Source organism: Chiroxiphia lanceolata, chromosome 5 (assembly GCF_009829145.1).
Source record: "Chiroxiphia lanceolata isolate bChiLan1 chromosome 5, bChiLan1.pri, whole genome shotgun sequence".
NCBI classification, from domain to species: Eukaryota; Metazoa; Chordata; class Aves; order Passeriformes; family Pipridae; genus Chiroxiphia; species Chiroxiphia lanceolata.
Genome location: NC_045641.1, coordinates 1,559,173 through 1,575,647, shown reverse-complemented (window position 1 = coordinate 1,575,647; position 16,475 = coordinate 1,559,173). Strand labels below are relative to the sequence as shown.

The 16,475-nt window shown below is 49.2% G+C and overlaps 2 protein-coding genes across 2 annotated transcripts in view; both read left to right on the top strand.

The window, feature by feature from the left end:
- The window catches only part of LOC116786776 (collagen alpha-1(VII) chain-like), a 114,896-nt gene extending 111,363 nt beyond the window's left edge, over window positions 1-3,533 (top strand). Inside the window, 3 exon segments of the mRNA XM_032687741.1 lie at window positions 45-116; window positions 945-1,115; window positions 3,282-3,533. Of these exon segments, the coding sequence (XP_032543632.1) occupies window positions 45-116; window positions 945-1,115; window positions 3,282-3,295 (257 nt within the window). The 3' untranslated portion in view covers window positions 3,296-3,533.
- A 4,108-nt stretch (window positions 3,534-7,641) lies between these two features.
- Window positions 7,642-15,092, top strand: UCN3 (urocortin 3). The gene is given in 4 exon segments (XM_032687313.1): window positions 7,642-7,831; window positions 14,381-14,570; window positions 14,573-14,700; window positions 14,702-15,092. Coding segments are annotated over 3 exon segments (468 nt in total). The 5' UTR covers window positions 7,642-7,831; window position 14,381; the 3' UTR covers window positions 14,853-15,092.
- The last annotated feature ends 1,383 nt before the right edge of the window (window positions 15,093-16,475 follow it).

Genomic DNA, 16,475 nt, shown 5'->3' with positions numbered 1-16,475 from the left:
GCCCTCATTAATAGTCATTTCCCATTTTGCTCCCTCCCGCCCAGAGGCGACTCCAGAGGAGGCAACAAATCCCCGGGAGCTGAAGCAGCGCCAAGAAATCCGCAGAGAATTCCCAGGTGAGGCAAAGTGATGTTTAGGGAAGGGTAATTCCCGCCTGGGAAGGGTTTTTTTTGGGATAGAGGGACATGGGGCTGAGCCAGCCAAGCTTAAAGCTGGGCTTAGGACTCGGTTTAAAGCAGGAAGGATTCCCTCATCCACAATATCCCACCTTCTCCCCACTTGACCATTTTCCCTGGGCAGGAGAAAAGGATCCATCCCAAAAATGTACAACCAGAAAAAAAAAACAGGATTCAAAAATCGAAGGATTGGTTCAAAAATTCCGCTCCGGGTCCTCAAGGGGTTTTGGAGCTGAGGAGTGGAATCCAGAGGGATGCAAAGTTTCGGTGGCCAGGAGGGTGTTTTCATCCCATCCCACTCCCACCAGGAAAATCCGCAGGGAGAGTCCTCCGGGCACTTCCCCAAATCCAAGCATTCCTCCTCCTCCCCGGATTCAGGGATTAATCTCCCTCCTTGCCAAGGTCACAGGCGTCACAGGGGTGGGTTATTCCCACCGGGAATGTGCGGCTGGATTCCCTCCTTGGCCCTTGCTTCCCCTTTTCCTCTGCCAACCCCGTTTCTTTGGGATCAGGTGGGGTTGTAGATCCCTAAACAGTGGGGTCCCTAAAACAATCCCAACACATTTTTCCAGGGAAAATGGGGTTGGCAGAGCGTGGCCTTTTCCCAGAACCACTCCACACATTCTCCTGGGAAAACGAGCCTGGCAGAGAGTGTGGCCTTTTCCCAACCACCACAATTTTCCTGGGGAAAACGGGTCTGGCAGGGAGCGCGGCCTTTTCCCACCTGGATCCGACATGTGAGTGGGATTTGGGGGTGTCTTCCCGCAGCCTCCTGCCTGCAGCCCATGGATGAGGGATCCTGCCAGGATTATTCCCTGCTCTGGTACTTCCACCCCGAGGCCAAGGCCTGCAGACCCTTCGTTTTCGGGGGATGCCGAGGGAACGGGAATCGCTTCCCATCCCGGCGGGAATGCGAGCGGCACTGCGGAGCCTCAGCAGGTAAGGCAGCCCCACAACCCTCCTCCAAACCCAGCCCAGGAGGGAGGGAAAAGCAGGAAAACCTGGATCACCAAATGGGATCTTGGATCACCAAATGGGATCCTGGATCACCAAATGGGATTCTGGATCACTCAATGAGATCCTGGATCACCCAATGGGATCCTGGATCGCCCAGTGGGATCCTGGATTGCCAAATGGGATTCTGGATCACCCAATGGGATCCTGGATCATTAAATGTGTTCCTGGATTACCAAATGGGATCCTGGATCACCAGCTGTAGTCCTGGATCACCCAATGGATCTTGGATCACCAGCTGTGACCTGGATCACCCAATGGGATCTTGGATCACCTAGTGGGATCCTGGATCATCCAGTGGGATCCTGGATCACCCAGTGGGGTCCTGGATCACCAGCTGTGACCCTGGGTCACCCAATGGGATCCTGGATCACCCAATGGGATTCTGGAACACCAATGGGATTCTGGATCACCCAGTGGGATTCTGGATCACCAAATGTGTTCCTGGATCACCAAATGGATCTTGGAAAACCCTTCCATGGCCATCCCAACCATCCCACTCCCATTGCCTTCCCCTCACCGGGATCAGGAGAAGGCTCGGAGTGCTGTCCCTGATTTCCAAGGGTTTGTTCCCCCTCCCATTCCCAGCTGACTTTGATCCCCTTCCAGGAGCTCCTGGATGTCCCCTCCCTTGGGCCACTTCCAGAAAAGCAGGAAAACCCCTCCATGGCCATCTCAACCATCCCACTCCCATTGCCTTCCCCTCACCGGGATCAGGAGAAAGCTCGGAGCAGCATCCCTAATTCCCAAGGGTTTGTTCCCCTCTCATTCCCAGCTGGCTCTGATCCCCTTCCAGGAGCTCCTGAATGTCCCTCCCTTGGGTCACCTCCACTGGTGGCCCTGTGGGTGACCAGGAGGGTCCAGCTGGGATGGTTGTGCTTTCCGAGGGCAGGAATCCCGGGCACGGTGCCCTCGGGAATGCTCCATCCAACCACCTCCTTGGTCTCCAGCCACCAAGGGCTCCAAACCTACTCCAAACCACCTTGTGAGCAGTCCCAGCCTTGGGCTCCCACCTAATCCAAGGTTTCCATGGAAAAAACTTCCCTCCCGGAAGCGCGGCTGGGTTTCCTTTGCCGGGATTTGCATGGATTTTCCTCGTCTCCGGGGGAAAAGGGCCCTGGCAGGGAGTCAGACCCTCTGATGCCAAGCTTTGCTTGTTGAAACCAGCATTCCTAGAAAGGTTTTCCTCCTGGGCCTGGAGACAATTCCTCTGGGAATCGGAATCCGGGAAAAAAAAACCTTTGTTTTGGAATTTGTTTGGAATACATTCCAAAAAAATCCCCCCGGAAAGGTTCATCTACTCTGGGTTTGGAGGCCAATTAATAAAGAGAAATAAATCAGAGATGGAGATCCGCAATTCCAGGAATTCCCGAATTTCTACAATTCCAGAAATTCCCGAAATTCCATTTTGGAGCTTTCCGGGAACTCTTCGGTCGGTTTTTTGGGGTGGGCTCCTCTTAATCCTAAAAATCAACATCCCAGGAATGTTCTCATCCCCCTGGAATCTTTCTGAGGTGCAAAAAGGGGGCTCCGCGCGGCCAAACATTCCCAATCCCGAAGGAATAAAGGCAGGGAAAATATTCCAGGTTGCCCTGGAAAGCTCAGGAGCTTTCTGGAAAGGGCTGTGCCGGTCGGGAATTAGGGATTTGCTGTCCCGGTGACCGGAGGCTTGGGATCCAACCCAAATCCCAAGGCTTGGGAATCATTCCATGGAAACCATTCCCAGTGCTTTAAATCCAGCACCGGATAAGGAATGAACCTCTTCCCAGGAAATGCTTATCCCAGGGAATGACACTGTGGGATCAGGAAGCAGCTGGAGGTGCCTCCAGCACTGGGGATGGAGTGGGATTCATCCAATCCCACATGGATTGGGATTCATCAAATCCCAACAATCCATAGGGTCGTTTCTCCCAATGGTGCCGGAATCGGGATCCTCTCATCCATGTTTTCCTGTTGGATGTTGGATGTACTGGGACATCACCTGGCACAGGCAATCCCGTGGTGTCCTGAGCCACCGGGAGCTTGGGAATTCCAAGCTTTGGGATTCTGACATTCCCTTCGTTTTCCTCTTCCCTCTCTTCCCAACACCAGGCAGAGGGAGCTGAGCAGCTGGAATTCCCTGGTTCAAATCCGAGGGAAACGGAGCTGGGAGAAGTTTCTCCGGGACGTCTTGGACGAGCAGGACAAACCTTTGGACGGGAAAAGGCAAGAGGTGTCGGGAAAATGGGAATTCTGAAGAGGAAATCCAGCGGGATGAGGGGAGGGAAACCACCCCTGGAAAGGGGGGATGTCCAAAGGCTCCCGACTTCATCCCACGGGGTTGGAAGGTGGGGGAAAAAAACCCTGGAGTGTATTTTTGGAAAATAAAAGCGTGTCAAGGCTGCGGAATTCCCGTTCGTTCACCTGGGAAAAGGAAATCTTGGGAAAGACCCCAAGGAAAGGTGGGAATATCTGATTTCAACCTGATGCTGGCTTTGGGAAGTCCCTCCTCCTCCTCCTCCCTCCTCTTCCCCCTGATGGTTTTCCCCGGGCAGGAGAAGAGGATCCATCCCGAAAAAAATCGGGATTTGAAACTCGAGGATTGGTTCAAAATTCCAGCCTCAAGTCCTGGAAGTTTTTTGGAGCTGGGGATTTTGGAAATCCAGTCAGAGGGGTGCAAAGTTTTGGTGGCCACGTGGCCACAGCTCAGAGGGACACACCTGTCCCACATGGGACAATATTCCATTGGGAATGTTGGGAAGGGTCGCAGCAGCTCCCGTGGCAAAGGAGGTATTAAATATATAATTATATATATATATTATACATTATATATATATATATAAAATATTATATGTTATTATATGTAATATATATTAAAATATAATATATATATTGTATAATATTACATATTATTATATATATTATACATAGTAATATATATTATATATAAATATTATATAATATATATATAATATATATATTGTAAATATATATATATATATAATTATATGATATATAATTATATGTAATATTGTATATAATATATAATATCATTATATAATATATTATATTACAATATACATTATATAATAGTATTAATAGTATGTATAATAATATATTTATATATATATATATATTGATATATTATTGATATGTCTATATATTTTTATATATTTATATATTATATATTTATATATATGTTATATATTTAATACATAATTATATGTATTATGTATATTATAATATAATATATGTTATTATATATTATATATATATATAACAGTATATATATATAATAATATATAATATTTTTATGTATTATAATATATTTATATATATATATAATATTACATTTATTATATATATTACATAATAATATATATTATATAATATAATGTATTATATAATATTATACATAATAATATATAATTGTATAATATATAATATTTTATATAATTATATATATGATTATATCTAATATTGTATAATATCATTATATATAATATATATATATACAATATACATTATATAATAGTATATAATAGTATGTATAATATATGCTATTATATATAAATATATTTATATATATAATATAGAATATATGTTATATGTAATTTAATATTTATATATTATTTATATATCTATATATTTATATATTATTATTTATTTATATGCTATATATAATATATTATAAATATATATTATATATATTGTATATATAATATATAATATGTTATTATATAAGATGTATTATATATAACAGTATATAATATAAATATATTATAATATATAATATATTATATATTGTAATATATATTTTATATAGTATATTATTATTATATAAATTATTATATTATTATTATTATTTTATTATTATTATTATTATTATAAACCCGCTTTTCCAGGCTCAGGGAGCTGCTCCGGGAGTCAGGGAATTCCTGGATAGTCTGGGATTGAAAGCTTGGAAAGCAGGGAAAGGTGGGATCGGGGAAAATTTGGGGTCTCTTGGTGAAAATGGGGGTTTATTGGTGAAAATTGGGGTTTACCAAATCGGGGGGTTCCCCATAAAAGCAGCTTTGCAAAATCCTCCTGGAGTTTCCACAGCAAAAGGAGATTTGGGAACACAAGTGAACCCATTTCCTGTATTCCATAAATTAATATATGGATATATAATATATATAAATATATAAATAAATACCTATAATACATAATCATATATAATTATATATTATATATAATTATATATATTTTATTTTATATTTATATATAATTATATATTTATATATATTTATATAAATATATACAAATATATTTAATATATTTATATACATTAAAATATTTATAATATAAACATACATATATAATACATAATACATTTATATATTATTATATTCCATATATTAATATATTTATATATAAAACATATAGAATATCTAGACATAAATTCATATATACACACACATGAAGATACAGAATATATTTACACACATATATGAATATAGACACACACATATATGAATATATTTAGATACATATATTAATATATTTACACATAATATGAATATATACCCACATATATGAATATGGACACATAGAATTGAATATATTTCAACCTATTTATTAATAGAGACACATATAAATTAATATTACACAATATATGACCATATATATATATATATATACATATATATGAATTATAGACACATATATAAATATATTTACACATATAATGAATATACAGACACGTGAATATATAGACACAAATATGTGAATGTACTGGGACTGGGACCCAAACTGGGAGGTTTCTGGGACCCCAAACTGGTACTGGGATCCCAAACTGGGACCCCAAACTGGTACTGGGATCCCAAACTGGGAGATTTCTGCGACCCAAACTGGGACCCCAAACTGGTACTGGGACCCCAAACTGGGAGGTTCTGGAGCAGAGTTCTACTGAGACCCCAAACTGGGACCCCAAACTGTACTGGGACCCCAAACTGGGAGGTTTCTGGGAGCAGAGTTCTACTGGGACACCAAACTGGGACCCCAAGTGTTGCTGGGACCCCAAACTGGGAGGTTTCTGAGACCCCGGAGTGGAACTGGGACCCCAAACTGGGAGGTTTCTGGGACCCCAAAGTGGAACTGGGACCCCAAACTGGGAGGTTTCTGGGACCTCAAACTGGGAGGTTTCTGGGACCAGAGTTCTACTGGGACACCAAACTGGGACCCCAAACTGGTCCTGGGACCCCAAACTGGGAGGTTCTGGGACCCCAAACTGGGACTGGGACCCCAAACTGGGACTGGGACCCCAAACTGGGAGGATGCCAGGACCCCAGAATGTACTGGGACCCCAAACTGGGAGGTTTCTGGGACCCCAGGGTGTTACTGGGACCCCAAACTGGGAGGTTTCTGGGACCAGAGTTCTATTGGGACCCCAAACTGGGAGGATGCCAGGACCCCAGAATGTACTGGGACCCCAAACTGGGAGGTTTCTGGGACCCCAGGGTGTTACTGGGACCCCAAACTGGAGGTTTCTGGGACCAGAGTTCTACTGGGACCCCAAACTGGGAGGTTTCTGGGACCAGAGTTCTACTGGACACCAAACTGGGAGGTTTCTTGGACCCCAGAGTGTTACTGGGACCCCAAACTGGGAGGATTCTGAGACCCCGGAGTGGAACTGGGACCCCAAACTGGGAGGTTTCTGGGACCAGAGTTCTACTGGGACACCAAACTGGTCCTGGGACCCCAAACTGGGAGGTTTCTTGGACCCCAGAGTGTTACTGGGACCCCAAACTGGGAGGTTCCTGGGACCCCAAACTGGGAGGTTCCTGGGACCCCTAACTGGTCCTGGGACCACAAACTGGGACCCCAAACTGGGAGGTTTCTGGGTGCAGAGTTCTACTGGGACCCCAAACTGGGACCTCAAAGTGGTACTGGGACCCCAAACTGGGGTTCCTGGACCCCAAACTGGAATTCCTGGGATCCCAAACTGGGAGGTTTCTGGGAGAGGGCAGAGCAGGGCGCCGCTGTGGGGTTCGAGCGGCCGCTCCTTACCAAAACCCTTGGAATAAACCCCACAAAAACCGGGAATAACACCGTGAGTGGAGGCTGAGCCCCCTCCCCCCTTCCCTCGGCATCATAATTCGATTTAATAATTCAATTTAAACCCATTTTGAGCCGTCAGCTTTTCAAAGCCAACCTCCCTGCCCCGAGCCCGTCTGTGCGTGATCCTGCTGACGACAACCCCCCCCCAATTTGGGGGGTTCAGACGTCTTTTCCCCCCTCCCTTTTCCCTGTTTTTCCCTGGGTTTTTTTCCCCCCCACCACCCTCTGGATGCGGGAGAGGCTCCGTGACGTCCCTCCTGCTCCCTGTGATGTCACCCCGACGGAAAAACTCAGGAATTACGACTCCCAACCCCGTGATCCCTGGGGGATTTTTATATATTTATTTATATATATATTATAATATGTACACAGGGAAAGGGGGGGGAAGCGTTTCCAAGGAGAGGGAAAACTATCCCAGCCCTCGGAAGGGATCATAAAACCCGAATCCCGGGGAACAGGAGTCGAGGGGAAAAAAAAGGGGGGGGGGGGAAAGGCACCTGATGCCTCTTTCCCGGGAGTGAGACGGCGGCGAATCCTTCCCATCCCGACAGGAAAAGCAGGTGAGTTCCCGGGATTTCATTCCTTAAACTGCTCCGGGATTATTGGGAATGTTTCGGGGCTTCCCTCTGGGAGAGAAGCTTCCAGGTTTCCCTGGGAAAAAGAAAAGCTGGGAAGGGAAGTTTGGGATGTTAAAAGGATATTAAAATATTTCCCTCAAGTCCTCCCATCCCAAGGACAACCGAGGTGAATTCCTGGGATTTCATTCCTTAACCTGCTCCGGATTATTGGGAATGTTTCGGGGCTTCCTTTTGGTAGAGAAGCTTCCAGGTTTCCCTGGGGAAAAGAAAAAGCAGCAGGAAAGGAAGGGCAGGACCTTAAAAGGATATTAAAATATTCCCCTCAAGTCCTTCCCATCCCTTGGATTTCATTCCTTAACCTGCTCCGGATTTATTGGGAATGTTTCGGGGCTTCCCTTTGGGAGAGAAGCTTCCAGGTTTCCCTGGGAAAAAGAAAAGCTGGGAAGGGAAGTTTGGGATGTTAAAAGGATATTAAAATATTCCCCTCAAGTCCTTCAAATCCCAAGCACTAACAGGTGAGTTCCTGGGATTTCATTCCTTAACCTGCTCCGGATTTATTGGGACTGTTTTGGGGCTTCCTTTTGGGAGAGAAGCTTCCAGGTTTCCCTGGGAAAAAAAACCACAGCAGGGAAGGGAAGGGGAAAAATAAAGGGAAGGGAAGGTTTGGGAAGGGAAGGTTTGGGAAGGGAAGGTTTGGGAAGGGAAGGTTTGGGAAGGGAAGGAATAGGGAATTTTTAGGTTTTTTTAATTATTACAGGAATTTGTTTGGAGGCCCGAGAAACGTGGGAAGGGTTTGGAAAAACCTCGGGGGGGGGGGGGGGAAACAGGGAGAAGAAAAATCCTGGTTGTCGCTAAAGGGGATGGGGGAGGAGAGATTCCAGCCGGAATTTTTAGGGAATCGGCGCCGCCAGGAGAGACTCGTTAGGGGAGGGAGACTTTCAAAAGTCCACGGGAATGATTTTTATTCCGGACTTACTTTTTCCCAGGGAAAACAAACAAAAAAAAAAATCAGCTCCATCCAGCGGCTCCAACCGGTAAATCCAACCTGTAGATCCTTCGTCCCGCTGCGCCGGGAACAGGTTGGATTTTTCCCCTTTCAAGCCAAGATGCCATTCCCGTAAAATTCCCGGCGGCTATCCCAGCAAATTCCCACTGGCAGGAACGGGAAAAGCTCCCCCGGCTCCCCCCGGGTTTAAAATCCACCGCGAGAGGCAGGAATTTTAGGAATTTTCTTAATTTCTTCTTTCCCTGCTTTTTTTTTTTGGAGCAGGAGGAAATCCCTGATCCAGCTTTTTCCCCCCCGCTCCATAAAAACTTCGAGGGGGGGGGGGCAAAATAACCCCCCGAAATCCAAAATATCGGCGGCCAAACGCTGCTTTTCCTTGATTATTTTTTTCCCCCCCTTTTTTTTTTCTTTTTGCCGGGATTTCCGGGAAAGCAGGAGCTGGGTGTGGACGGCTGTGATTTTTTTTTTTTTTTCCCTGCTCAGCCGAGATTCCCAAAGATTCCAAAAGCCCCAGGAAGCGCAGGGATGAGCCACAGGTTTCAGTCGGGGAGAGGAGAGGGGGGAGAAGCTCAGAAGCTCTTCCAGAAGCTGTTCCAGCTTCCCGGCATTCCCATTCCCGGCGTTCCCAGGACAGCAGGGCTGCGGGGAGGGGGGGGAATCGGCAATTCCTAAATTTTCCCTGGGAAAACGAGCAATCCCTAAATTCCCTGCCCCGAGGAATTTGCCAGACTTATTTTTTTCCTGGTTTATTTTTCTTTTTCCTGACGGGAAATCCCATCCCGAGCTCGAGGAGGAGGAGGGAGACGTTCCCTTGGGAATGAAAAAAAAAAACAAACCAGCCGGGATGGGGCAGGTTTTGGGGTGGGGAAAAAAGGATCTTTGCGTGGAAAACCAATTCCCGGGATGTCCCGATTGTCTCTAAGATCCCAAATGTCCGATTTGGGGTTAAAAAGAGGAGGGTTTGAGGTCCTAAATTGCCCGTTGAGTGTCTGGGAAGGGTTTTCCTGACCCATCCCGAATTTTCCAGCTCTGTTGGTGCTGCCTGGGTGGATCCAGGTGGGTTTCCGGGATGCAGGGAAGGGTTGGAGGGGTTGGATGTTGCCCGGGGGGTTTTTTTGGGAGGGGGGGAAGTGGGAAGGGAGTAAATCCCTCAAATCGTGCCGGTTTGAGCCACCCCAAATCGCTCCCTCGAGGGGGGGGGAGAGGGCAGTGAGGGGGGAAACCTGCCCAAAATTCCTGCCCAAAATTCCCACTGGGAGGGACAGCAAAGGGTAGAATTCAGGGGATAAACCTGCCCAGAATTCCCAATCTGAGGGACAAAAAAGGGCAGAATTCAGGGAATAAACCTGCCCAAAATTCCCAATCTGAGGGACAGCAAAGGGTAGACTCAAGGGGATAAAACTGCCCAAAATTCCCACTCGGAGGGACAGTAAAGGGCAGGATTCAGGGAATAAACCTACCCAAAATTCCCAATCTGAGAGACAAAAAAGGGCAGAGTTTTAAGGGAATAACCTGCCCAAAATTCCCAATCTGAGGGACAGCAAAGGGCAGAGTCAAGGGGATAAACTACCCAAATTCCCACTCGGAGGGACAAAAAGGGCAGGATTCAGGGAATAAGCCTGCCCTGATTCCATTCCCCAAGACATGGCAAAGGGTGGAATTAAGGGAATAAAACTGCCCAAAACTCCCAATCTGAGGGAAAACAATGGACAGAATTAAGGGGATAAACCTGTCCTGATTTCACCTTCCAAGATATGGCAAAAGTGGAATTAAGGGGATAAAACTGCCCAAAATTCCCAATCTGAGAGACAACAAAGGGCAGAGTTAAGGGGATAAACCTGCCCAAATTTCCCCCTCCATGGACAGCAGAGGGCAGAGTCTTAAGGGGATAAATCTGTCCTGATTCCACTCTGCAAGACATCGAAAAGGGTGGAGTTAAGAGGATAAAACTGCCCAAAATTCCCAATCTAATGGAAAACAAAGGGCAGTGTTAAGGGGATAAAATTGCCCAAATTTTCCCCTTTCATGGACAGCAGAGGGCAGAGTTTTAAGGGGATAAATCTGTTGTGGCTCCACCCTCCAAGACAAGGCAAAGGGTGGAGTTAAGAGGATAAAAATCCCCAAATCTCCCCCTCCAGGGACAGGGAAGGGCAGAGTTTTAAGGGGATAAACCTGCCCTGGTTCCACCCTCCAAGACATGGCAAAGGGTGGAGTTAAGGGGATAAAAATCCCCAAATCTCCCCCTCAAAGGTCAGTAAAGGGCAGGGTCAAGGGGATAAACCTGCCCAAAACTTCCCCTGTGAGGGAAAATAAAGGGCAAAGTTGAGGGAAAATAAAGGGTAAAGTTAAGGGAATAAACCTGTCCTGGTTCCACCCCCCAAGACATGGAAAAAGGTGGAATTAAGGGGATAAACCTGCCCAAAATTCCCAATCTGAGAGACAACAAAGGGCAGAGTTAAGGGGATAAACCTGTCCTGATCCTACTCCTCCAAGAGATGGTAAAGGGTGGAGTTAAGGGGATAAAAGTCCCCAAATTTCCCCCTCCATGGACAGCAGAGGGCAGAGTTTTAAGGGGATAAACCTGTTCTGATTTCACCCTCCAAGACAGGTAAAAAGGTGGAATTAAGGGGATAAACCTACCCAAAATTTCCAATCTAATGGAAAACAAAGGGTGGAATTAAGGGGATAAATCTGCCCAAAATTCCCAATCTAATGGAAAACAAAGGGCAGAGTTAAGGGGATAAAATTGCCCAAATTTCCCCTTTCATGGACAGCAGAGGGCAGAGTTTTAAGGGGATAAATCTGTTGTGGCTCCACCCTCCAAGACAAGGCAAAGGGTGGAGTTAAGAGGATAAAAATCCCCAAATCTCCCCCTCCAGGGACAGGGAAGGGCAGAGTTTTAAGGGGATAAACCTGCCCTGGTTCCACCCTCCAAGACATGGCAAAGGGTGGAGTTAAGGGATAAAAATCCCCAAATCTCCCCTCAAAGGTCAGTAAAGGGCAGGGTCAAGGGGATAACCTGCCCAAAACTTCCCCTGTGAGGGAAATAAAGGGTAAAGTTGAGGGAAAATAAGGGCAAAGTTAAGGGAATAAACCTGTCCTGGTTCCACCCCCCAAGACATGGAAAAAGGTGGAATTAAGGGGATAAACCTGCCCAAAATTCCCAATCTGAGAGACAACAAAGGGCAGAGTTAAGGGGATAAACCTGTCCTGATCCTACTCCTCCAAGAGATGGTAAAGGGTGGAGGTAAGGGGATAAAAGTCCCCAATTTCCCCCTCATGGACAGAAGAGGGCAGAGTTTTAAGGGGATAACCTGTTCTGATTTCACCCTCCAAAGACACGGCAAAGGGTGGAATTAAGGGGATAAACCCTAAAAGCTCCCCTAGGACACCCAAAACCCTCCTCCCCAAGGGACCCCCTTTTAGACCCCCCGGGACACCCCAGGACTCCTCAAGACTCTCCAGACCCCTGGAAACCCCCGGGACCCCCCAGTGTCCCGTCTCCCTCCCAACCCGAGACCCCCCCCGGGACCCCCCAATCCCCAAACTCTCCTGGGATCCCCCCCGGGACCCCCCAGTATTCCCCCCCATCCCCCTGGGACCCCCCAATCCCCCAAACTCTCCTGGGACATCCCGGAACCCCCCCCCCGGGACCACCCAGTGTTTCCCCCCCCATCCCGGCACCCCTCCCGAGACCCTCCAATGTCTCGCCCCCCATCCCGGGACCCCCCAAAGCCCCCCCCGGACCCCCCAATATCCCCCTCCCATCCTGAGACCCCCCCTGGGACCCCCCCACCAACCTTTCCTGGAACCCCCAAAGCCCCCCAGGACCCGCCAGGACACTCCCAAGACCCCCCAGGACCCTCTGGAACCCCCCGGGACCCCCCAATGTTCCCTCCCATCCCGGGACCCCCCAACCCCCCAAACTCTCCCGGGACCCCCCGGGACCCCCCAGTATTCCCCCCATCCCGGGACCCCCCCAGAACCCCCAGTATCCCTCCCCCCATCCTGGGACCCCTCTGGAACCCCCCAAGATCCCACTGGGACCCCCCTGGGACCCCCCAAATCCCGGGAATTGCCGCGCCGCCTCTTTGCCGCAAGATGGGGCCCGAAGATCGGGGAACGCCAGCCAGGATTGGGAATTCCAGGGACAGTTTTCCCATCCTGGACCCCCAGCAGGAGGTGACTCGTGGGATTCCAGGGATTTCTGAGCAGAGAGCTCAGACTCCAAAGCGGCTCCTTGGAGGAGGAGGAGACCCCAAGGCAGCTCATTCCCACCTCCTTACCTTGGGATGGGGATTGGGAGATGAAACTTGGGATGGGAGCTCAGGGAATGAGGGAGGACGAACAGAGGGTGGATCCCTGCCTCAGATCCCGCGGGAAGCTCCTGTCCCTAGGTGGAGACCTGGGAGGTGAACCTGGGAAGGGAGTTTAGGGAATGGGAGAGGACGAGCCTCTAGAGGATGGATCCTTGTCTCAGATCCCATGGGAAGCTCCTGGCCCTGGGTGGAGACCTGGGAGTTTAAGGGAGTTTAGGGAATGGGGGAGGACGAGCAGAGGGTGGATCTCAGCCTCAAATCCCATGGGAAGCTCCTGTCCCTGGGTGGAGACCTGGGAGATAAACCCTGGGAAGGGAGTTTAGGATGGGGGATGGTTCTCTGCCCCGGATCCTGTGGGAATCTCACGTCCCCGGGTGTCTGCCCCACCCCAGGATGTCCCAGCCAGGTGCTCCTGATCCTGACCCTGATCCTGATCCCAACCCTGATCCTGATCCTGATCCCGATCCTGATCCTGATCCCAGTCGTGCCCTCAGCCCCTACAACGCTGAGACCCCAAAGCAGCTCCTTGCAGGAGGAGAGACCCCAAGGCAGCTCATTCCCACCTCTCCTAACCTTGGGATGGGACCTGGATTGAGGGAGGACAACAGAGGGTGGATCCCTGCCTCAGATCCCCGTGGGAAGCTCCTGTCCATGGGTGGAGACTTGGGAGGTGAATCCTGGGATGGGATTTTAGGGAATGGGAGAGGACGAGCCTCTAGAGGATGGATCCTTGTCTCAGATCCCGGGGAAGCTCCTGGCCCGGGGTGGAGACCTGGAAGCTGAACCATGGGATGGAAGTTTAGGGAATGGGGGATGGTTCTCTGCCCCCAGATCCTGTGGGAATCTCACGTCCCCGGGTGTCTGCCCCACCCCAGGATGTCCCAGCCCAGGCTGCTCCTGATCCTGATCCCGATCCTGATCCTGATCCCAGTCGTGCCCTCAGCCCCTACAATGCTGAGACCCCAAGCAGCTCCTTGCAGGAGGAGGAGACCCCAGGGGAGCTCATTCCCACTTCTCCTAACCTTGGGATGGGACCTGGGATGGGACCTGGATTGAGGGAGGACGAACAGAGGGTGGATCCCTGCCATAGGAACCTCCTGTCCTGGGTGGAGACCTGGGAGTTTAAGGGAGTTTAGGGAATGGGGAATGGTTCCGTGCCCTGAATCCCGTGGGAATCTCACATTCCCTGGTGTCTCCCCATCCCAGGATGTCCAGCCCAGGCTGCTGCTGCTTCCTGACCATGCTCTGTGCCCAGCCCAGCCGCGCCCTCGGCCCCTACGACGCCGCCTCCTCCCTCCTCAGCTGCCTCCACTCCGCCCTGGCCCAAATCCAGGAGAACATCCCCCAGGAAAACTCCGTCCTGGACAAGCGCGGCAGCGGCTTCGACCTCCTCCCGCCGGCCGGGAGGTGCCGGAGGAGCAGCGGGAACGGGAACGCGGCGGAGAAGCGGAGGAGGAGCTCGGGAAAAGGACATTCCCGGGGGAAGGGCGCTACAAAGCCGCGCCCCGGGCGCAGGCCAAGGGCAAGGCGGCCCCCAGAACCGGGCCAAGTCACGCTGTCCCTGGACGTGCCCACCAACATCATGAACATCCTCTTCGACATCGCCAAGGCCAAGAACTTGCGGGCCAAGGCGGCCGCCAACGCCCACCTGATGGCCCAGATCGGCCGCAGGAAGTGACCCCAAGGGGGGTCAGGGGGGGGTCTGGGGGGTCCCCCACAGGGGACTGGTGGCCACAGGTTGGGTGGTTCCGACCACCCCGGTTTCATATCTCCTCCTCCTCCTCCTTGTCCCGCCCTCCCGATCTCCGTCGATCCCGGACATTTCCACGCGCTCCAGGGAAGAGGACTTCGGCCCACAAGGGATGTGTCACCCCCCCGGGAAGGGTCCTGATTAAAGCTGCGGTCTCTTGGCTTTCCAGGGGGTTCTCCCACCACTTTGTTCTCCCACCAGTTTGTTCTCCCATCGATTTGTTCTCCTGTCTCCTGCTCCTGGTGCTCCGTTGGGTCTGTGTGGGCCCATAGGGTTTCCAAAGCCTCATGGCCTCGTCCCCACCACAGTCCAGATCCTTCTCCCTCCTAATTCCACAAATTCCCACCACAGTCCAGATCCTTCTCCCTCCTAATTCCACAAATCCCCACCACAGTCCAGACCCTTCTCCCTCCCAAATCCACAAATCCCCACCACCATCCAGACCCTTCTCCCTCCCAAATCCACAGATCCCTATACACAAAAATTGTGTCCCTGCACACAGTTCCCAGGGAAAGTAAAGAGACATTTCCCAGTTTCTCCTCCTGGGAATTCCCTGTGGTTTAAGGTTGTTTTGCATCCACTCCAGGGCCTGGAGGGTTTCCAAAGCCTGTGGTCTCGTCCCCACCACGGTCCAGACCTTCTCCCTCCTAATTCCACAAATCCCTATACACAAAAATTGTGTCCCTGCACACAATTCCCTGGAAAAGAAAAACAGGACTGGTCAGGAAACCTCAGGAGGGAATTCCAAGTTTCTCCTCACGGAGATTCCCTGTGGTTTAAGGTTTTCTTGCATCCACTCCAGGGCCTGGAGGGTTTCCAAAGCCTCGTGGCCTCATCCCCACCACAGTCCAGACCCTTCTCCCTCCTAATTCCACAAATCCATACACACAATTCCTTGGGAAGGGAAAAGCAGGACTGATCAGGAAAGCTCAGGAGGGATTCCCAGTTTCTCCTCCGGGAATTCCCTGTGGTTTAAGGTTGTTTTGCATCCACTCCAGGGCATGGAGGGTTTCCAAAGCCTCGTGGTCTTGTCCCCACCACCATCCAGATCCTTCTCCCTAGTGGATTAAAGGTTTGAACAGCACTTAAACTCACCAGCACTTAATCCACAGCCTAATTTAGACCACTGAATAAAATCCCACAGAATTTACCATCAGCACAACAGGAACTTGCTCCTAGGCCTGGCTTAACCACAGCACTTAAACTCACCAGCACTTAATCCACAGCCTAATTTAGACCATTGAGCAAAATCCCACAGAATTTACCACCAGCACAACAGGAACTCGCTCCTAGGCCCATCTTAACTACAGCACTTAAAGTTACCAGCACTTAATCCACAGCCTAATTTAGACCATTGAGCAAAATCCTAGAGAATTTACCATCAGCACAACAGGAACTCACTCCTAGGCCCAGCTTAAGCATGGGTCTAATGGACTAAAGATCTGAACAGCACTTAAATTTACCAGCACGTAATCCACAGCCTAATTTAGACCATTGAACAAAATCCCACCAAATTTACCACCAGCACAACAGGACTCACTCCTAGGCCCG